Raw genomic sequence first — 23368 nt, 5'->3', positions numbered from 1 at the left:
CGTCTCATGCTTAACTTACTGTTTCTCCTCACCCCATCCTCCCTTTGTCTCTTTGTCCATCTTTTGCTTTTGTCTTTATTTTTGTCTCCTTCCTCCTATCATTTCATTTTCTCTTCTACTCATCCTCTTTTATATCCATTTTCTTTTTTTCCCCTGTCCTTTTCTCTGTTCTTTCTCCTTGTCAGAAGTGATACAGAAACTGGTCTTCCTACCTCTCATCTCTCCCCTCTCCAGGATCCTTACCAGGTAGTTGCTGTCCTAATTGTCCTAAAACTGCATTCACAAATCACTGTCTGCTTAAGGACTGATGGTGGCTCCCATTCGTTTCTCAGCCAAGTGTCTAGTACAAATCCAGACTTACCTCTTACTACATTCTAGCACACATCCCTCAAACTGACCGTCTCATGGTTCCTTCTCCTTGGCTGTGGTTGCAGTTTATGCTGCCTGTTGCGCTGTTTCTCAGGCAGCTGCCTCAGCTTCACGATCCCTAATTGTCCAAACTGACTAACCTAATGACAATTGTAGTAATGTGATGGCTACTCTATACAGTGATGCCTTTGCACATTCTGCTGTTCTTCTCCAGAGCAAGATGGCAAGCATGCATATAACAGCTCTAATATTTCTTCATCAGTGTGTAGGCCTGGGCAACCTACTTAACTACTTTTCATTTCAATTTCTACATCCTGTAATAATTACTGAAGGTTACAATAGTACATATGCCTTAGGTTTGTTGATGGATCAAATGTCTGTAAACTATTAGAACATCATCAGCATAAAAAGTACTTCTTAAATGATGGTTGTTACTATTACTTACAATGTCAGTTCTACCACATCTTTTCATCTTTGGCATCTCACTCACTTTAGGTCAGCTTGGTTTTTCTACTTAGTTATGTTATTTCTGACCAGTGGTTACCTAAAGTCTATGGGTATTGCTTTGTTCAATTGTAGGAATGTTTAACTCATAGCATTGTTAGTTGGGTTCAATTCAGTGAGGTTATGCATGTTCTTGTGTCCAGCTTGGCATACTTCCAGTAAATGTTAGTGCCTCCACAATCCTTGCTTTTCTCAAATAATATGTGGCATCTGTCTCCTTTACTAAACTTGTCGTTTCTCTTTTAGGGAGAGACTATATTCATCTCTATTCCTAGAGTTAACATCAAATATTTCTCAATTGAAGTATTTATTGACCACATAACAGTATCTATTAGCCCTGACTCATGACCAAACATGTGCTAGGTATGTTGGGGGAATATGAAAGCTAAGATTGTTTCTCCTGGTCACAAAGGCTTTATAGAGTTCAGCACCCTCTACAGGAACCCTTGACAAAAGATACAGGACATGTTACTAGAAGGAATATTTTGCGTAAATTTGGACTGTTAGGGATCCAGCATTAGGAAGAGTTTATGAAGTTCTGCTACTGCTTGAGTTAGGAAGGAACTTCTCAGTTCTGATCCTTGTCTGCTCCTGGCAGGACATGGCAGTGGAGCACTGCCAGCAGTTACATAAATGAACAGGTAAGGCTGTACATACGCAACTAAGTCCCAAAGAAATGCCAGTTGGGGCACAAAGGATACCCATCTTTTATTTGGGAAGAATAAAGATGAGTAAAAGGACCTTTGGAGGAAGACAGAGAAGGGACATCTATGTGAGCCAGTTTGGAAGTCCCAAGGCATTCCAACTTGATGGAGAACTTTTTCTGCTGCAGCCCCCCTCTTGGTTGGTGCTTGGCAGCCATTCAATGGTGCTGCAGTGACCCAGGAGCCCACGCCAGGAAGTGAATGAATCCATTTTCCAATTAAAATGAAACTTTTCCAAATGACCTGCTCACCCTAAGAGGAGAAATTTATCTTCCTGGCAGTTAGGCTTGGCTAGAATATGTCTTTGCTCCTGAAACAGACTGAGAAAAGCCATTAACTTGAATGAAAAAAGAGGAACTGGGACAGTTCTTAATCACGACCTCATTCATTTATCCATTCAGTCTTTATTTTTATTTCCACAAACTCTTATTTAGCTTCTACATCTCTGCTCATTCATTCATTCAGCTAACATTACTCATCTTCTATAAATCAGACAGAATGCTTGATCTTAAGGAAACAAAAAGCAGTTCCTACCTTTGAGGAGCTTTCAGTCTAATCAGAGGGACAGACATGAACAGATGATGGGAAGTGTAATTGTAAGGATGTTCACCCAATATTTTAGGGCACAGCATAGAAGCATCAGGTTCAGATTAGGGGAGTTGGGTAGATCCATGAGTAATGTCAGAATTAAATACTAAATGATGAGTACATCTGCACACACACACAAAACACACACACACAAAACACACACACATACACCTTTCTAGTTCTGTTTCTCTGTATGAGCTCTGCCTCATACAGGGGGCGAGATGGTAGGACCTTCTCCATGAGTTTACTGGGAGTTTAGATTAGAAGGATGATTGTAGGTAAGGAATGAGAAGAAAGAAGAAATAGAAGAAAATTCTTTTGGTAACTAGACCAACTGAAATAGAACATCCAGGAGAAGGAAATTATTTGGGGATTCTGTCTTAGACATGTTGAATGAGCAGTGCAATGGAACATCCAGGAGACATGTCTCAGAGGAGACTTTGAGATTTGTCATGTTGTTCAACTTGAATTCAATTATAACCTTAGAGTAATTGAGGTTTCCCAGTGAGCATGTGAATAGTGAACAAAGTGTTTAGCCGAGGCACAAACCCTTGGGATCACCCACATTTAAAGACTCACCTAAGAAAAGGAGCTTATGAAGGAGACAGAACATCAATGATGAGAAGGGCATGAAAGGATCCAGGAGAGTGATCCTTCATTCCTGTGTCCATATTTTCTATTTCTTTATCTAGAGGCAACCTTCCTCTTTCCTTAGCCTCTTCACATGAGGATTCCCTCTCATAGACAATACAACAAGCAAGGAACTGTGTTGTCTAGGTTACTATGGCATCTCTCCTGTCCTCTTGGCATTTGTTTATTTTTGTGATGTAGGGAAGCAGAAGCTTGAATCAGCATTGGACAAAACTTTAGAGATAAAATGTTTTTCTGGCTTTCCTCTGTCATATGATCTTGGGATAATCATGGTCCCTTCCTGGGAATTCATTTCTTAATCTGTAAGTCAAGGTTTATATTTTTTTGCCTTCCTTTCCTCAAGGAATTGTACTGTTCAGATGAGTGCATGCTTGTGTAAGTGCTTTGAAAAATATGAAGGTCTGTCGCAGTAATGAATGAACCTTGTTGACGTATTTCATTTAACGCTCAAAGTATTCTTTGAGATAAATGCTAGTAGTATGACAGTTGATGAAACTGGGTTTTAGAACAGCTGATTTTCCAAAGCTACATAGCTGAGAAGTGGTGAGGACAATTAACTCAGAGGTGTCAGACTCCAAAGTTTTTAGAACCTCCCACACCATAGCCAGTTTTCCTAATATGCTTGGAGGTATCACACTACAAGTCAAATTTGCCAAATCTGGTCATTTTCATGCGGAGGATAATATTCATATGGTTGTGAAGTCAACGCTAATGTGGGTTATAAGTTTACTTTTCTGTATAATAATGGCTCCAGTGGAGGTGGGGCACGAAGGAGATACATATAATCCAGTTTTTGAAAATAAATTGTACAATGGAATCATTTCATTTTTGAAATAAATTATATGATGGCACAGTCAAACAAATCTTTTTCTAATGGGGTAATCTGATTGTCACTTCACGTTTTTGTTGCTTGGATGTCTTTCTCAGCAGTAACATAGATATCTATCTTCTACTTGGCTTTTAGGCTTCAGCTTAAGTCTCTCTTCCACGAAGCCTGCTCTTGCATCTGCAGCCCCAAAGTCTTTTCCCTCCTCTGAACCCTGTGTGTGATTATTCATTACAGGCAGATTTATGGCCACACACAAAATATTATGATAAAGTTATGAGACTGACTCACCAAACCTTGGTATCAGACTCATTACATTATTGTCATACATCATATTTTTAATTACCTTTTCCTTTGTGAACATCTTTCACCAGCTCCTTTATAACTTTCTTTTGAAAGGACCTGGCTTTAAATTTCTTTATACCTCCTAAAACTGTTTGCATTTTCTCATGAGTTTGATTTATCTTTTGCCTTCCAGAAGTTTGTCATTTTTAGGTGAATTTAGGCACATGAACATATAATTCAGTTGCAGTGTATGATGGGAAAACTCTCAGCAAAGGGAACATAGATGAGTTGGATTTGAGTCAAGTGTAGAGGGTTGATAAGGGGCGAAGGTGGAAAATGAATCTAAGTAGAGATACCAGCCTAAACAGAGGCATAAATGAGCATAATATGTTTGGGGAAATGAAGTGAGGGCAGAGTGTATCTCTAGCAGAAAGGCCAGAAAGAAATCATAATGATAATGGCCAAGTTGGACCTAGGTTGTTAAGAGGTCTGAGAGCCAATGTTAAGGAGTTAAAATATGATTCTAAGCTGTGAGAAGCTTCTTGAACCACTTTTAACAAAGAATGGAACAATAAGTCTTAAGTTTTTAGAAAGGTTCTTCTAGTAGTACAAACCTCAGTGACCTGCCTATCTCCCTTAAAACATTTTGAGTATTTAGTTTTTGTCTCTGTGGATGGGTGTTTGAAACAGTCATTTCATTCATTCTGGGACATTACTGGTTGGGACTTATGACCCACTCCATGTTTTCAGCATCATTTTTCTTTTAAGAATGACATTGAGGATTAGTTTCTTCCTGAGATATCTTTCCTTTCTGGGCTATACTCCCATTCCCTTATTTGAAGGCTTGAACATAGAGTGAGGGTGAAGTTTTGTTTTTTCATGGGTAGTTATTCTGGAAAACAACATTATGTATACTTGGAATATGCAGGCAGGATCATTTATTGACTAGGAAACTAGGGAGTTTCTCTTCTCTTTTATTCACTGCAAACTGCAGATAGTCTGGATAGAATCTCTTTGCAATTAATAATAAAATACATGGATGACCTTTCTTTGACCTGGTATCCCTTTTTTTCTCATATTGTTCCCTCCCTGTACCACTACAGTAACTGCCTCATACCTTCCCAGGGCACTGAAGTGGGAGGGAAAGGATGAAGCCTCCTTTTCTTCCCAGAGGCTGGCAGAGTGGCTGATGCTTGGCCTTAAATCTTGGATGGGCTTGCTCTAGCCCCACCCTCTACTGAGACCTGCAGCTGTGTGAGCTTTGAGTAGTAGTCTCCTCCCAAGAAATGCTGTGGTTTTATGAAGTAATAAATGATTTTTTAAAAAAAGCTATTCTCTTTGGTTGCTTTCAAACTGGGGGATGGCTTAGCTCAAAAGATTGTTATTGGAATGCAGAAACCTTTAGTGCCAAGTCATACACCCCAAATCACTGTTGAATCTTTTTTTCTTAAAATGACTGGTTGTTGTTAGTAACTGGAAGACAGAAAGACTTAACTCATTCAGCACAGAAAGCTCCTAGTTTGAACTGGATTAAGGTATTGCATAATGAGACACAGATAAAGTAATGTGTGCTGAGGGCCTGCTTTGTGTTCTCTCTAACCTGTACATTATTTAGGCATGGAGGGTGTGGTTAGGCCCATAGAAGTTAAGTGAATTGCCTAAGGTTGAAATTTAAATCTCTGAAATATGTTTGGAAGGAATTTTGTTTGCTTTTTCCTATTGTAAAGAATAGCAGTAGCTTCCATCATCATATTTCCAAAAGCTCAAGCCCATAGCCTTGTTTGGCCTAGGAGCCTCAGTTCAGTCACTGTGGCATAGTAGAAGAAAAGAACACTCATGCTAGATGTATAGAGCAGATGCCCTGTGTGACTTTGGGTTTGTTTCCTAGGGTCTGACCCTCAGTTCCTGCATCCTTAGCATGAGAGTATTACATACTACCCACACACCTCTAAGCCACCCCAAGCATCAAGTGAGATGAGGTGTATGAGAACACTATGATAAACGGTGGGGGAACTAAGAAGACAGTGACTGTGTCTTGATGCAGGCCCAATGGTTATAAGAATAGAATTAATTCAGTAAGGTTGAAACTCTTAGCTTGGGACTGCATTGACTGAGAAGATTTCCTCGCAAAACTAGATTAAAAATCCATCTACAGGAGCTAATGTGCCCTTGGCCAATATGGCACTTTATGGAAAAACCCTTGTGAATCATGTAGCCCAATGGAAGAACCATGAGGGCCACTCACAGACAGACTGCATCTCAAAGCAAGGAGTAAGACTTCTAGACACCTCCACTCTCCCTAAACTCTTCCTCTTCTCTTTGCTGGCCAGCCTCCAGACTACTTTTATAGAGAAAGGAGGGAGGCTGTTCACTGTCTTCCTAGACCACATGCATTCTTAAAGATACTTCCTACTTCTAACAACATGTTGATTCTGGTTCCTTATCCTGTGGAGATATTAACTGGGTCTCTATCTTTGATGGATGAAGATTGTGTGGTCTCTGGAAGAAATGCTCCTGGACCCCTCCCTTCTCCTAATCCCAAGGTGTGTCTTCTTGGCAAAAGCCCTAATGTTCTCTTAGAGATGTTCTACTTGGATTCCATGATCCACAGTGGCCATGTGCATGGTTACAGACTAAACACTTTCATTATACAAGGTCATTAGTGACCATATACAAGATCTAACAGAAGCAGTTGTTTTCTGAATCTTGGAAGATGGTTCAACTTTGGCTAGAAGTACTGGTTGTTGCTAAAGTGGTTTGATGGTTCATGTCTGTGACTGGCCTTGAATTGCTGGAACTCTTAAAAGGAGGCTGCCTTTTCTCTAATCACTGATCAGTGCAACCACAAAATACATGGAAATAGATTTTTGGAACTACCCAAAAGGCATACTAGTAGTTTGACTCATAATTTCAAAGACTAGCATTTTCTGATTGTGATTTGTTAATGTATAGACTCGCTACTGGTTCATAGTTGTGTTCGGCATATTTAGTAAACTTGAAATAACTAGTTAATGTTAAGATGAATGGCTATTCAAAGACAAGTTTAGGACAAGTTCCTTTCTAGATATAAGCTAGGGATTTAAAGCATACAAATTTAAACAGCAGCATCTTTTACACCTGAATCTTTTGAAGTCGTTGTTTTAATGGGATCCTATACATGAGATAGTATTTTCAAATAAATGTCTATTTCTTATAGAGGGTATAGGGAAGCAGTAATTAGGAAGGACTCACAGAATTTGAGAGGAAATAAGGGTAAAGGCCAGCTGTGTGTCTGTTAATTGATGTAGTGCACCTAGCACTCCTAGGAGTGTTACTAGGAGTATGTTACTCCTAGGAGGTAACAAATTTGAAGACCCTTCTTAACCTCTGAAGCACTCCTTATAGGAGAAAATTGGAAGGTGAAACTGCAGTCTGTCTGATAGTCTGTCTGATAGTTTAGTAAATATTTATTGTGTGCTAACTGTGTGTTGCCCTCTAGCAGAAATTGGAATATGTCTCTTTTAGAGCTTCTGCAGAGTTGCCTTTAGGGTTCCAAAATATCTTTGTGTTTATGGTAAATATTCTTCTTTTCTTCCCTCTTTCTTTATTTTTTTTTCTTCCCACTCCTTTTTTTTTTCTTTTGCCTCCTCTAGAAAGAATATTTGAAACCACAGCATAGAAAGTTGCCTGAGTGGTTGAAAACCTTTCTTGCTGCTGTTTATGTCTTCTTTACTTTTTTCTTCATGTTCTTCATCTCTAGGTACTTGGCAGAATAGTTTCCAAGTTTATCTTACATTCAGTTTCATTTGTAGGCAGAAGTTAAATGGCTCCATTTGAATCCTGGTTCTAAATTCTTGGGAGAAGGAATCTGATTGGCTCAGCTAGGTCACATGTCTGTCCCTCATTCAATCAAGTTGCTCTAGTAAGGGGCAGGAGTTAAGTAATTTCTGTTTAGCAACTGACAGCCCACTGAGACTCCTGGGAGGAGAAGGGAGTCACCAATTATTGTGGTGAACAAGACTTACAAATTCCTTGACCCCACAGACCTTACAGTCTAGGAGGAAAGAATGACATTACACAAATGATTTTGAGGTTGTATGCTAGCCAGACCTAGCTTTGGATAGGAGGTCCTGGAAACGTTCCACAAAGTACAGCAGTAGGGTTAACCCAAGGGACAGGAGGACATGGACTGTGGGAGGGAACAAAGAGGCAGGTGAGAAATGAATTTTCCAGACTGAGTGGTCATAAGCGAGAAAAAGTCCAGCAGTAGCAGCAGCAGCAGCAAAAACAAAACAAAACAAAAAAACCCAAAAAACAAAAACAAAAAACTGACCATTGGGCAATGAGGAAAAAACCAAACATTTAAAAAATATATATTTTTTGAAAAAACTTACAGCAATGTTTAATTTTATAGCTGCTCTCTTTGGTTGAGACTGGAAGTTCTTTGAAGGCAGAGACCATCTTTTATGTTGCCTTTGGAACTAGGGAATTTTATGTGGCATATTACATTTAGATTCACTGGTATTTTCTCAGTGCAATTTTCTCTTCAGCTGATAGCTAGCTGCTCAGTATCACCATCTTACTATATGTTTGAAGCATATCCTCTCACATTCACTGGGAAGATGAATTGCATAGCCTCACAGAGTGTGCTTTCTCCCTCTCCAAGTTGGCAAAGAGGCCTAAAAGGAAAATTATGATCATTTTTGGGAGAATCAATAATTGCCATTTTTTTCTTTCTTCTATAAGTACTGCTTTTACATTATACTCCCCAAGCCCTTGTGCAGATGTTTTCATGAACATTGTTGGCTGTGTTTTTGTTTTGAAAATTTTGAAACATTGAAAAAGGAGAGGGCTAGAAAAAAAAATTGATTCTAATATATATTTAATTTGGCAGAACTTGAAAGAGACTTGCTGGGATAAGGCGAGACATTTCTTTGATCTCCCAGACTTCTTATCATGGAAAGCAACAGGTGTCATAGCACGGTATGTTAATTGCAAGTTGGATTTTATTTTGTGTTTTTCCGTTCTCTGATGTCTCTCTTTCTTATATGTGTGTGTGTGTGTATATATATATATATATATATATATATATATATATATATAAAATGTATGTATGTATGTATGTATGTATGTATATATATATACACACACATATTGCTTTCTCTTTGGACATTTTGTTTTTACATCTGCATGTGATTTTGCATACTTGAAACATCTTGAATCTATCTTCCACCTCCACTGCACATGTTCAAACACCATTGTTCCCTATGAGGCCTGGAATGTTGGTGTCCAAGGTGAAGACCATTCAATTCATTAAAATTAGACACATTTGAAGAAGGCATGAAAAATCCAGACTGAAATGTGACTTGTTTTGCCAAAGGCACTTTTTACGTAGTGAATAAAAGGAAATAATTATACATTCTCCTAAAATTAGGACAAGAGATATATTTTTCAAGGAAGCTGATTTTTAAATGAATGGATGTGATATTAACTTATTTTGCTTTTTATGTAAATGTGCCTGAACTATCCCATATTGTAGCAGTATGTATGTTGAAGCAACAACTATTTTTCAGTCAGGTATAATGTTAAAATAATAAAGTATGCTCATGACAGAGACTTTTACAAAATACTCATTAAGTATGAAATTGTGCCTTCTGTAATTAGCAGAGAGGGTGTGTGCGTGGGTATACATAGAGGGCTTGGCATGGAATCTCCACGTATGGTAAGTCTTTTGTCATTTTGACCTCAGATTTAAGGGGATGCACAAAGATGAGGAGTCTTCATGACCTGGAAAGAATTTACAATCTGGATTGAACAAACCTGTGAGGAAAAAAGGACAGATAAACCTATACAAATTTATACAGATAACTTTGTAGAGAGGCAGGTATTGTATCTTCATGTCAGCATGTTCAGAAGGGGGCAAATCATTCCAATTTTCTTATTTAAACTTGGAAAAGTGGGGCTAGCAGTACCAGTTTCCCTGTGCTCCACCTGTCTGTTCCATTTCGTAGGGTTAGGACCTTTCCTTGTGGTGAAGAGTATACCACACTCTGTGATAAGAGTGTGATAGCTCAGCAGAAGGGGCTTCCAGAAGGAGATAGTAAAGGGTGCATTTCACAAGCACCTCATTCTTCATGTCACTCCCTTCCCCCTTACTCCCTTGAAGAAAATTCACTAGCCATAGGTCTCAGGGTAGAGGGACTCTATGCGTGCATGAAGATGTCCTAAGCAAACTTCAGCTCCTCACTGCTCTCAGGAGAGAAGGCTGTATTGTAGAGGTCGTAATCTTGTCCTGGACTGTGTAAATTAGTCACCATTATTGTTTTCACCACTGGGGAGGGCAATATGTGGGTGAAGACCTCTTCTTGGGCATTCCTCGTTTGGTACGACATTGTCTAAAGTTATTTCTGACAGGACCTTTCTGTGGGTTTTTTTTTTTTCCTTGCTTTTGTTTTGCAGTGAAAGAAATATTAGATCATTTTATCCAAATAAACCTGATAGTCAAAGCAATGCTAGTAGGTGTGTGAATAAACACATTTCAAGGACTCAGAAATGGAACCAAGATGGAGGAAAGACTGGTTTTCCTTCTCTTTTTCTTTGGGTGTTGTTCAACCCAGCACTTTGACTTCTTCCCTGGTTCTTTCTGGCTCTCGGTGTTGGGCACACTCATTTCCTGATATCTAATGGTATATTCAGATACCATGGCATGGGCTTTTTGAAGCTGTCCCTGGCTTAGATGGACTTAATGAAACGGTATACATACATACACACTGTGGAGACACACTATGACTTGTATTCCTTAATAGTTTTGTGGCCTTGGGCATGTCTCTTCCCTTCTTTGAGTTTCACTCTCCTTACCTGTAAATTGGGGAATCATGATATCTACCTGCAAGCTGTTGTGTGGGTCCTAGTAAAGTAATTTTCCAAACTGGCCTGATTATAATAATTATTTGAATCATTTATTCAAAACATAGATCCCTCCAGGCATCAGTGTCTCATGCCAGGAATAGCCACTTGGGAGGCTGAAATCAGGAGGATCATGGTTCAAGGCCAGTCCAGGCAAATAGTCCAAGAGACCCCATCTGCAAAATAATCAGAGCAAAATGGACTAGAGGCATGGCTCTAGTGGTAGAATACCACTGTACCCAGTGGAAAACCCTCAGTTCAAACTCCAGTCCCGCCAAAATATAAAACAAGAAAATTAAGAAAACAACACACACACACACACACACACACACACACACACACACACACACACACTTAAAGTTTTTAGCCCACTGAATCAGAATCTTTGTTGGAGACTTGGGGATTTACATGTTAATAAGTGTTTTGGATGGTTATATTAGCAGATTGGCATGTTAGTTTGGACAACACCATGCAGAATGTACATAAAAGTGGCTCTGAGGTGCTCCATACCTGTGAGAGATTGGAAGCATTTTAAAAGCCTAATGAATTTGGTCAATTTTAAATTGGAGGGCCTCTTCTTGATTTATCAGAACATATTTGGGATCTTCCATTCCTGTCTGTCTCAGATGCTGAGGAAGCAGAAAGTTTAATCCTCAGAAACAATATATTGGCCATCCAGTCATCCTTACCATTTTTTTTTTATTGGCTACCTTCCTTGTTGCTCATTTCTCATTCTGTTTTCATTAATACAAATTAATAATCTCCTTTCCCCACCTGCCCTGTATTTATAATTTTAGAAGCTCCTTTTTACTTTCCTTCTCTTTCAGGACAGAACCTGCAGACCTTGGGTACCAGGCACCAGATTCCTCTTGCCTGGTCCACTTACAAGTTGCATTTGTCTCTACTCACTATCTCAGTTCTTTCCCCTTTTCTGTTTCAACCTGCATAATGAGGATGAAAGGAAGAATCCGCTAAACTTTCTTGATTGCAAAGCGAGATAATGACAATACCTACTCCAGGAGATTATTGCATGGATTGAGATAACAGGAAAGCTTCTAACACAGTGCTTAGAAAAAATTTAAAAGAATTAGCTGATTTATTTAATTCTATTTTTCTAATTCTTTTAGCAGGGAGTGTTTTAAGTTTTTGGCATAGTGGAAAAAGAGAAATCCTTGTGGTCAAACTGTTTTGGGCTCAGTGTATCTACCATGTATTGTCTCCCAAGCTAGGAAATGATTTATCTCCCAAGCCTTATTTTCTCATCTGTGAGTCATCTCAGTGTTATTGATAGAGGCACTGTGGATAAATATGTAACACATAGTATTTAAATTATAAAGGATTTTTACAAAACTCCCCACCTGTCTGTTCCATCTTTTAGAATAAGGGAGATGGGGTCTAAAATGGAAATTATCAATGCTGAAATAATTTGGGCAATAGAGAAGGAGCTTGGCATCCTCTGGGCCAAATGGGAGGTTCAGATTTGGTGTTCATTTGGCTCTTAACATGTGTTTTGGGTGGCTTTGGTGAAACCAGTGCCAAAAAGGCTAGAGGGTGTTTTACTTTGGCTTTTTGTTATTCTAGTGGAGTCCAGGCTAACAAGTGATTCAATTTCACCTTAACTTATAGCTTTCAAACTTATTTTTGGCAGTGACAGTGTGTAAGAAATCCTCTTTCCCCTGTCCTGTTTTTTCTTCTCTTCCCCTTCTTTCTTTTACTTTTAACTTCCCTCTCTCCTTTAGTTGGTGTTCTCATCCTCTAATATATGGTAGCTACTTTTGTTTATCTGGGTCAATGAGAACATCACCACTGGCCTGTGATTGATTTGTAACTCAGCTTCTTTATATTAATGAAAATAGTTACTGCTATTTTTGTTAATAAGGACAATGGTAATTATCATTTATTGAGTGCCTTCTTTTTATCTGGGCTAGGCATATTGGCAAATGTTAACTCCATCAAGTCTTAACAACCATCTGTTAGAGCAGGTGTGTTATTACCATTTTGCAATTCAAGAACTAAAGATGAGTGCTTTAGTAATTTGGCACATCTAGCCATAGAGTGGGTAACTGTCCAGAACATGAGAAATGGTTAGTCGGAAACTTGAATAATAAAACTTTGTATGATCACATAAGAATGTATATATAAATCCTCCCTCTAATGAGATTTGAGGTGATTAGGAATAAAAATAGGGCTGGGGTGTAGTTTGGTGTTAGAGTACATTCTTAGGATACATGAGGTCCTGGTTCAATCCCCAGCACCACTCCTAAAAAAACAAAACAAAACAAAAAACCAACAACAATAATAACAAACAGTGATTATAATGTAAAAAAAATCAGAATGAAGTGAAAACATTGGCAGAATAAATGAGTTGATGTTAAGAGCCTTAAAGAAACTAGAAGTTACTTTATAATTACAAATATATTTCTAATATATTTATTTCCAAGCTTACTAGTGACCAGAATAAAGAGGGAACATAGCAAAATTAAGAGGGAACAGATGAAAATGTGACTTATTGTTTGGGAGAATCAGAACTTTTTCTAACATTGAGAACTGAGAAAAATTTCTCTGTATTATCAAAGATTGACATTCTATAAATTATTTAAAAGTACGTTCTACTGAAGTCATTTCTAATTTCAAACTTGTTATTTTAAAGTAGTTTTAAATTTATAGGAAAGTTGTAAAAATAGTATGAATTTCCTTTGTTACTAACATCTTAATTTACTTGTCACAATTAATAAACCAATACTGATAGTTCACAATTATCTAAACTCCATACCTTGTATATTCAGATTTTCTTAGTTTAAAATTAATGGCCTTTCTCTGTTCCAGGATCCCATCCAGGATATCATATTACATTTAATCATATCTTCTGTAGGCTGTGAAAGTTTTTCAGACTCTCCTTGTTTTTGATGACTTTGGCATCTTTGCAGAGTGCTGGTATGCATATTGTGGAATGTCTATCTATTGGAATTTGATGTTTTTCTCATGATGAGACACGGTTAGTGTGTTTTGGGGAGAGAAACCATAGAGGTAAAGTATTATTTGCGTCACATGATATCAAGGGTACATACTATCAGTGTGACTTACCACTATTGATGTGATCATGATAACCCAGCTGAGATCCTATTTGTCAAGTATCTCCACTGTAAAGTCTCTCCCTGCCTTCTATATTATACTCTTCGGAAGGAAGTCACTGTACATAGCCTACACTTAAGGAACTAAGAGTTGTGCTTCACTTCCTTGAGGGTTACTGTGCATTATTCTGTAAGGGAGAATTACTTTTTTTTTTTTTTCAGTTCACTTGTTTCTGTGGATTTGGACTAAAAATTTGATGACCAGGCTTCTTAAGTACAAGAGATACTCTGTATGCTTGGTTCATAATTTATGGGTTAGAAGTTCTGGAACCTTGTTTGGCATATGGGAAAACAGGACTTAATTTTCTAAAATATCAGGTTTATTTTCCCTATATTTATGTACTTTCATCTATTTTCCTTTACTGTTCCCCTCCACCACAATCTTCAATTCTATGTAGGTTCTTAGTAAATATTGTTTCTTCTATTTTAAAGAGATGAAATTATGGCTTTTAAAAATTGTAGTCCCTTTTAAAATAGCAATTATTTTCTTGATTTGTTTGGTTCTTTTTGTTTGAGTTGTTATTGTATTGTTATTTTTCTCATGATTACAGGTTAATCTGTCAGGAGGTAGTTTTGGTTGAATTATTGTACTGTGATCATTTTCTAAATGGATCTTCCAGGATCTCAAAAATAGTAGCACCATTTAGACCCTTACTCTGTGTTGTTTCTTTGTTTTTCTTTTTTGCAGAAGTAGGGTTTGGACTCAGAGCCTCACACTTGCTGGGTCGGCATTCTGCCAGCCCCTGTTTTTGTTTTTTAAATTTGGAAATCTGCTTTGTGCAATGCATTTTTTGCCTACTAGATTACTGTTTTATTTTTGCTATCAATAAACATCTGAAAATAATACCTATATAATATTCTTTCCTATTACTATAATGTATCTGTATCAATTTTGCCAAATTTTCAAGCTTAATGGGATTATTGTAATTTGGATCTGAACAATTTCCAAGCCCATGTACTAAAATGTTGGTCTCTATCCTTTGGTGCTATTGGGAGGTGGTGGAACCATCAGGAGGTAGGACCTACTGGAAAGAAGTTAGGTCATTGGTGATGTGCCTTTAAGGGAGAGATTGGGACTCTTGCCCCTTCCTCTCTCTCTTTGCTTTCCAGAAACCATGGCCACAAGGTGAACAGGTTTCTTCTACCACATGCTTCCAACATGATGTTTTACCTCCTCACAGGCTCAAAAGCATGGGGCCAAGTGATCATGGACTGAAATGTCTGAAACTGAGCCAAAATAAACTTTTCCTGTTTAAAAATGGAGTATCTCAGGTATTTTGTCACAGTAATGAAAAACTAATGTAAGGATCTTATTTTAATTTGCATTTTTAATATTAAATGCAACCCAATCACCCAAGAGTATTGTACTAACATTCTTTTATATAATTAGAGTGCCATTATGACCCTTAAGACAAAACCAGTCCTTGTTAAACTCCTCACAGGTATCCCTGTTAAGGGTTCAGAGTGCCTCTTACTCATCATTGGGGTTTTGACTGCTAAGGACTATACACAAAGCATATTGGCTAAATGAGGAATGAAAAGTTACCTCATTATCTTAGTAAGTACTCTTTTATCTCTAATGTGTAGAACGTTGATATACTAGGGTGGGTAATGTAGCTCAAAAGTTGATGGTAAAGCATCTTCTCCTTACTCAGGTGTGCTTATGCATATAAGCATTTGGGATAGGTAGGAAGACCATATATTCCAGCCACATCTCATATCCATGACTTTACTCACCAATCCAAATGCAGATCTGTTCAGGTGTACTTATCCCATGGCAGTGAGAAGCCAAGTTGTTTGAACTTGGGTGTAGCAGGTGGTGTGAGCTTGATAGTCTATGCATGAATATCACCTTGTCTTTTAACAGAGTGGCCCTTGAAATGTGGCTGAATGTAGTCCAGTCTCATTGATCAGAGAATTTCCCATATCTGCTTGGAGAAAATTGAGAGGATGGGGTGCAGAGTTCCATGTGTGTGCTATGGTGCTAACTCTGAGCAGCTTAGGCAGAAGTCTTCTCTTCTCTAAAAGCCGAGACAGCAGTGTGAGAAGAAGACACTCCTGTCTGCCTCTGGCAGCATGCTGCAATCCATAGCCTTTCCTCAGATCTCATCCTCCTGACCTCTTTCTCATTTGCTTGTCATGATAAGGTAATTTATTAAAAAAGAGCTTTTTTGAAATACAATTCATATACCATCTAATTTTTTCATTTATAGCATGCAAACCGATGGTTTTGGTATATTTATTTTTAGTAATTACAGTAAAAATTTAGATACATAGCACATATGTAGCATAACACTTGCCATTTTAACTGTTTTAAGTATTGTATTCACAGTGTTGTGTAACTGTCACCAATGTCTGTTTTCCTATTACCCTAAACAGAAACTGTAGAAGTTAAGCAATAACTTCCATTCCTCCCAGTCCATTAGCCTCTAATCTACTCTCTGTCTGTTACAAATTTGTCTATTCTAGATACCTCACATAAGCAGAATTATGCAATATTGGTCCTGTATGCCTGGCTTATTTTATTTAATATGTTTTCGAGGTTTGTAGCATGTGTTAGAATTTCTTTTCTTTTTGTGGCTAAGTAATAATACTCAATTTTACACATGTGCCACATTTGCTTGTATCCCTTCAGCTGTTGATGGACTTGCTTATGAATGTTTACATAAGTTTTTTTTTTTACTATTTTGCTGTCAAGATTAATGCTTGGTGAACATTGGTGTCTTTGTTTTCTGTTGCTGTAACGACAGAGACTGGGTAATTTGTAAAGAAAACAGCCTTATTTGGCCCACAGCTCACATCATATTCTTGATTTCTAGTGAGACCCTCATACTACATCAGTTCATGTGCAGAAGAACACAAGTGTGAGAGAAGACAGAGTAAAGGCTGACCTACTTTATAAGAACACACTCTCTTGGTAACTAATCCATTCCCTTGAGACCTAATCTAGTCTCAAGAGAACTAACCAAGTATCTTGAGAAAGACATTACTCCATTCCTGAGGATGGTACCTGCATGATCTACTCACTTCCCACTAGATCCCGCCTCTTAAAGGACTGATATCTCAGTGCTGTTACAATGGGTACCAAGCTTCCAGCACATGAACTTTTGTGGGATAGACCATTGTCCAAACCATAGCAATTAGCGTGTAAGGATCTGTTCAAGTCTCTGCTCTCAGTTCTTTTGGGGAATAGGCTGAGAGTAGAATTGCTCAAAGGTATATGCTCCTTTAGCTTTTGAGGAAGCACCAAACTTTTTCAGAGCAGCTGAATCATTTTATATTTCTACCAGTATATATGAGAGTTTCTCCAAATCCTTGCCAACACTTATTTTCTCTCCATTAAAAAGTATCACCATTGTAGCATAAAGTAGTCTTTCATAGTTTAGTAGTTGGCTTTTTAAAATCTCAGACATCTGTGAATGAAGGTAAAATTGACTGAATTTAGATCATTCTAAACATAACACTTTTTGGCTAGATGTTTGTTGCACATCTTGGAAAGGATTCCTTAGGGAACCTCATAAAATTTTCCTTTTTTAGGGAAAAAAAGCAGTTATTCTTGATATGCTTGATACTAAAGTACTTTGATTTGCATCAAATCAAAGTACTCACAATAGTGTCATATAAAATAGATCTCATAGGTTCTAGGAAAAATGATTCAGTCTTCCTTTTTAATCAGCTTGTTTTTTAGTATAGTAATAGTGCTGAAAAATGACTGTAAATATGAGATTTCTTTTACCCTTATTTTTATCACAGTGTTTTCACTCTCTACAGAAAAATTATGGCACTTAGCTTTTCACTGATGAATAACAGGCATAATAGAAAAATTCAAAATAACATTAAAACACAATAGTTGATTCTGTCTTATAAATAAATCTGGATATATGGAGTCTTGGGCTACTATGACATCTTCATGGAAAGACACTAGCTCTCATGACATTTTTACTTCACCATCTTCAGCCCTAACATCATTCTCAAGGTCATCTCATGGTCCAGGATGCTTCTAGAACCTCCATGATCAGGTCCACATTCCATGTAGCAGAGAGAAGGAAGGTGAGGGGAACACTCAGACAGGATGTGCTGCATATCTGAGCCACCCTGAAAGATCCATGTAATACTTGCATGACATCAGGCAACACTTAAGTTTATGGTCAGACCTAGCTAGAATGTAGTTGGGAAAATGTAGGCTTTTAGCTAGATGCCTTATTATCCAAATAAATTTTGAGTCCTTTTATTACTTAAACAGAAAAGGGAATAATTGATATGTGATAGGTAAAAAGACTATTGAAAAATCATAGTTTCTCGTAAATTGCACTTGTCAGTATCCCAGATTCCAAATTATAATGTTTCTATTATCATGACAAAGAGGAGAATGCAGATGGTGGTTATGAAGAGGTGATATAGTTTGAAGCAACTGCATCTCATGAGTTTTGTAATTCATTTATCTACTCAATAATACCTTGCTAATGTATTACCAGAGCACCTATGAGAGACCCCCTCTCCAAACCAGCAGTAGGTAGATTAGATACTGATCTGATACTCTTCACCTGGGTGATCTTGGGGAAGACATTTAATGCCTGTCAGTCCACTTCTTCTTATGGAATAAAGAACAAAATGACATGGATTTGCTTTATGAAGAAAACAAAGCATCACAGGTAGTACCTCTGGCTAGTTTCTGCTACATAGTAATCCAGGAGAAGTACTACCACCATTTTTCTTTCCCTTCGATTTTTATTTATTTAAGTTTGAGAATTTTACTGATTGATTGATTAATTTTTTTCATTCTTTTTTATTAGTGTACTTTTAAATAATTGACAAAGTTTATTGTAAAGAAACTTTAGTGGTAGTTTTTAAAAAAAGAATGGGTTTTAGAATACTGAAAGTTGAAAATCCACAACAGGACATATACAAATATAATTAAAATATGAAGTACTATTCAGATCATCTTTGTGTCTTGGTAGAAGCAGCTGTAGTTCTCTTTCATGAAATTCACCCACCTTCATATGAAGATTATGAAGCCTCACCACAGATTCAAGTATTTAATTTACAGTAATCAATTCCATATTTTTTGTGTTTAAACATGTACTATCATAGAAAGCACACAATCCTATCTAGAGGGAATTTTAGTTTTCTCCAGAATGTATCCTGAGTATCTTTTAAATTGTGAGTTGTAAATAAGTTGTTTCCTTAAAGAAAAAGGCTTCTAAAAGAAGTATCTGAGATAACTATCCAGCACCACCAAGAATGGTAAAACAACTAACCAAAGCAAGCTAGCAATACTCAGCTAATTCTGGTTTTAGTGTAGCATCCTCCTCTGTGGAAGTGGAATTTGTTGCTCTTACTATTTTTTAATGTTAAGGTGAATTCAAATTCTGTTAAATAGCTTGTGGTTGGGTGAAAAGGATGGGCCTTTTAGAAACCAAACAAACCTGCTTGATATGTTCTTTTCTTCCTGGTATTCCCTGGCTTGGGGATTTTATCTTGGCTTCCTATGATGTGATCAGAGTTCAGTAAGGCATGGACTGAGAGTTACCCAGAATCTTGGAACTATAGGGGGTATGAAGACATGAATAGGTGCTGGGTAGACCTTAGGCCAGTCAGTTCAAAGGCCCAATGTCCAGAGAAGGCAAGAGAATGGACTATGTTGGGTCAGTCAGAGTTGGGAGGTGGGGTGAAGGTTAACACTGGGGCTTCTTTTGCAGGCAGGCCTGTGAAGAACCAGCAAGATCTGAGGAAAATTAATGTTTCTTTCACTTTGCATTAGTAGAATTAAATCTGAGTAGAGAAGGTTAAGGATCCTCAATTTTGTCCTTGGGATATGGGTAGAAATGTGTGACCTCAATGATTTTGATACACACACTTGGTTGAGAAGCACTAGTCTGAATATGTTCAATTTCTGCAAAGTTCTTTCCCAGCTCTCTGCTGCATACATCTAGATATGAATTTTGTATGCCTGAAAGATGATAGGCAGCATGACTATAATTTTCCAACCAAGCAGCAATATAGGTTTTCCTTTACTTAACAATTTTCTCTGAGACCTTGAGTCACTTTTAGAATTTAATCTGATTTACTCTTTCAATATGGAGCAATCTCAAAATTTGATTTCTCATTTACAAATAGATACAATGGTATATTTTCTGTTGAGAATATTTTGAAACTGTAAAAATGGTAAAAAAATTAGATCTCATTTTTCAGGTTATAGTATGAAAACCAGAAAGGTCTTACTCTGAGGGTGAAGACAGAGGGTGGAGCTAGATTACCAGGGGAGTATCCCATATCATACCTTCCTAAGGGATCCTTTTCTTGACTCCAGAAGCTTTTCCTCAGGATGGGTGGAACACATCAGTCTTTGTGGACCCTTAAATTAGTTTTGCCCCCAGAGTGGTTCTGAATGTGTTGTCCTTAAAGTTTCAGTCAGTCTAGTCACAGGTATCTGTATTCAGTATTCAGTCTGATGCTGTGGTACTGTAAGGTCTCTGACAGCTTGGTGGTATCCAGGACCCATGACAAGATACAGAAGAGGTACAGCTGGGAGCTCATATTTATCTGGTAACCTTGGGCCCCTGACCCTCAGTTTCCTCATCTACAGAATTTGGTGGTTAGATTAGGGGATCTGTGTAGCCCTTTCCTAGGCCTAACATTCTGGGTCTGTGAGATGTGATGGTACGTACCATAGTCTCCTTTTGGGTTCTCTGTTAATACTCCTTTGAAAAAGGATTGTTAAGGGCTGACCATAGATTTCAACCCTTTGGTATGTAGTTTAATGTTAAAAATGCTTACTCTTCCCTTTGATCCTTCCTTTTTCTCCTCTTCTTCTATTTAGCTTCCTTTCTTTTTTAAAAAAATATACATTCTCTTTTGTTTCTTCTTATTTTCTTCTCTCTAAATTATTGTCAAAGGCCTTTGAAGAGAAACTTTACATGCTATTAAGAAATTGAAGTTAGGGAAGCCTTTGTTCTCAAGTTAGCTAGAAGATTGTTTTTCCTTTTGTTAAATGCAAAAAATTGTCAACCTATATTGTTAAAATGTGCTAAAAACTGCATTCACCAATAAAATGTGTCAGCTCTCATTATTGCCCAGATATTATTCTTTTTAAAAGCTGAGCACTCTCCCCAGGCTTTCTAAACAATCTTCAGCTCATTCATCTTTCTGGTTTCCTTACATTTTGAACCTTGCTGGGTCTATATAGGGGGGTGGCCTGTCTTTTAAAAATTAATAGGTTCCAAATGCCATTCAAACCTGTTTCTGCCCTTCACCTCCTCCTCTCTTTCTCAGTCCAGCCTGTTAGGGGGCTTATATTCTGTATAAATATTGAGCTAGAGATAGTTTGTAAAGAGGTGTTTGGACTTCTAATTAACACTGACAGCCTGTCTGCTTGGGATTTTGTTCTTCTGTCTCTCTGTAAGTCAGGTAGGTCAGTCTAGAGAGGGAAGGGAGGCTGTGCACTGGATGTGTTCCTGGCGGCTGGCCCTGGAGACACTGAACTCTGAGCCAACCATGAAGTCATTTTGAATTTAAGGAGTCTTGCTAATCCAAGGCAATGTGTCTTAATTTGACAAAGTAAAGGCTGCCTGATAAGCAACCCTCACTACAAGTTCTGTGAAACTAGGGTGTCTGAAAGTTTAGATTGTGCTGTAGAAATGTGGTGATGTGGAAGAATGGGCTTATTCCCTCTCCCACTCTTTTCCTCTCCCCTCTCCCCTCTCCCCTCTCTTTTACTTACTTTGGCCAATTCAGCCCTGCAGTGGCTTGATGAGAAATTTGAGAAACATATGTAGTTTTCTATTTCAGGAAAATGATCTCAAGGATTGAATGTGATTTTTTTTTTTTTGTTGGCTGTTAAGCTCTGATCTTGCCCAGTGTGGTTTTTTGATGATGGGAAAGAGGCTTCGAAGTGCTTTTTATCAGAATTTCGTATAATAAAACTTAACGTTTGGTTTCTTTATTTCAGGCCCCCCCACCCCCTCCCAGGACTATGACAGAATGTCTTGTATTCTGTCACAGTGGGAAGAAGTACACATTGTTCACATTGCAATCACTTCATTGCTACACACACACACATATACACAGACACAGGAAAAACGGTTATTGTGTCTGTTCTTCACAAAAGTTATTTTAAATGTAGTTCGATGTAGGACCAAGGGTTTGCATACTGTTTCCCAGAAAGACAAGGCAATCCATTAGGGGGAAAATGTCTTTGTTTTGCCTTGGAAGGGCCAACATTCTTCTTTGTTCTAGAGCTGAGTGCCAACAGTGGGCCCAATGCTCTACCAACCAAACTTCATTCATCCAGTCATGCAAATGGTAAGTGAATCAGACTGGCCAAGAGCTGGGGAGGGAGAAGATAGACTCATGGTATTTCAGTTAGATCCATCCCCTGTGAGCTGTGTCTGTCCCTTCTGGGTGTGTGTAGCAGAGTAAGGCATGGCCCCAGCTCTGGAAGAGCCTTTTAGCCAATGGAATCTTAGCCAGTGGTAGAGAAAAGCTCCACGAATGGGAGCATCTATTAATGTGAGCTTCTTGAATACAGTAGCATGTCTTTTTCTTCTTGGTGCCCAGGGAATGCCTGATGAATTAGCAAGCAAATGATGTCTTGTGATGGAGGTCACCACAGGATATGCTGGGAGTACGGAAAGGGACCTACCTACCCCAAACTTGGGTGGGGTGAGAGGGAAAAAGCTTCTAAGGAGAGGCATATCCTGTGGGAAAGGACATTGTGCATGTTGTCCTAACTGATCTTTACAGTGTGCCAGTTTTGCCTTTGAGGAAACTGAGACACAGAAAGAGCAAGGAGCTCGATCTCATAGCTGCTAAGGAGCAGAGGCTAGGTACAGACCTAGGACTGGATGGCTCTAAATTTGTGCCTCTTTCTGTGGACCATCTTTCTAGTAGGGAAGAAAGGATAAAAACCCTAGTTCCTTTCACACTCTACTCAACTCCATTCCTTTTATGTCTTATAGTAAACTCTATAGCTCCCTCCAACCCTAAAATCTGGTCTTTGTTGGAATACTGGGAAAAGTTTAAGACATTGTCAGGTAGTGGTGGAGATGGGATTCCTATTAAGCAAATGCAGCAAAGCTTGGACATCAGAACTCGCTTGCATGGATCATTATGAATGAATGCAGTGAGTTGTTGTGAGCTTGTAGAATGTCCCAAGGGGAGAGTTTGCAATCAGAAAGAGTTTCTATGTAAACATTTCTCAACTCAGACAAAAGGGATCTAAATTCCCAAAACTCAAGATATGGTTTATTTTTTTCCCATTTTGAATAAATATTCAACATTATACCTGATTTTGTCTTAATAATTTTGCATTTTTTCTTAAGAAAGTTAAAACTTAAAAACTTAAAAGCTTCTAGCCCTACAAAACTTTACTATATTTTTTGTTCTTCAAAATTCAAGACATCTGAACAATCTGAAAATGTACCAAT

General features: G+C 38.0%; 1 protein-coding gene across 8 annotated transcripts in view; it reads left to right on the top strand.

The window, feature by feature from the left end:
• The window catches only part of Fggy (FGGY carbohydrate kinase domain containing), a 397186-nt gene that overhangs the window by 54921 nt on the left and 318897 nt on the right, over positions 1–23368 (top strand). For all 8 annotated transcript variants that reach the window (XM_074079968.1, XM_074079973.1, XM_074079974.1 and 5 more), the window contains one exon: positions 8801–8889. In XM_074079968.1, coding sequence (XP_073936069.1) covers positions 8801–8889 — 89 coding nt within the window. The remainder of the gene's footprint in view (positions 1–8800; positions 8890–23368) is intronic.

This window comes from Castor canadensis, chromosome 7, assembly GCF_047511655.1.
Source record: "Castor canadensis chromosome 7, mCasCan1.hap1v2, whole genome shotgun sequence".
Taxonomy (NCBI): domain Eukaryota; kingdom Metazoa; phylum Chordata; class Mammalia; order Rodentia; family Castoridae; genus Castor; species Castor canadensis.
This window is presented reverse-complemented; position numbering and strand designations above follow the sequence as displayed.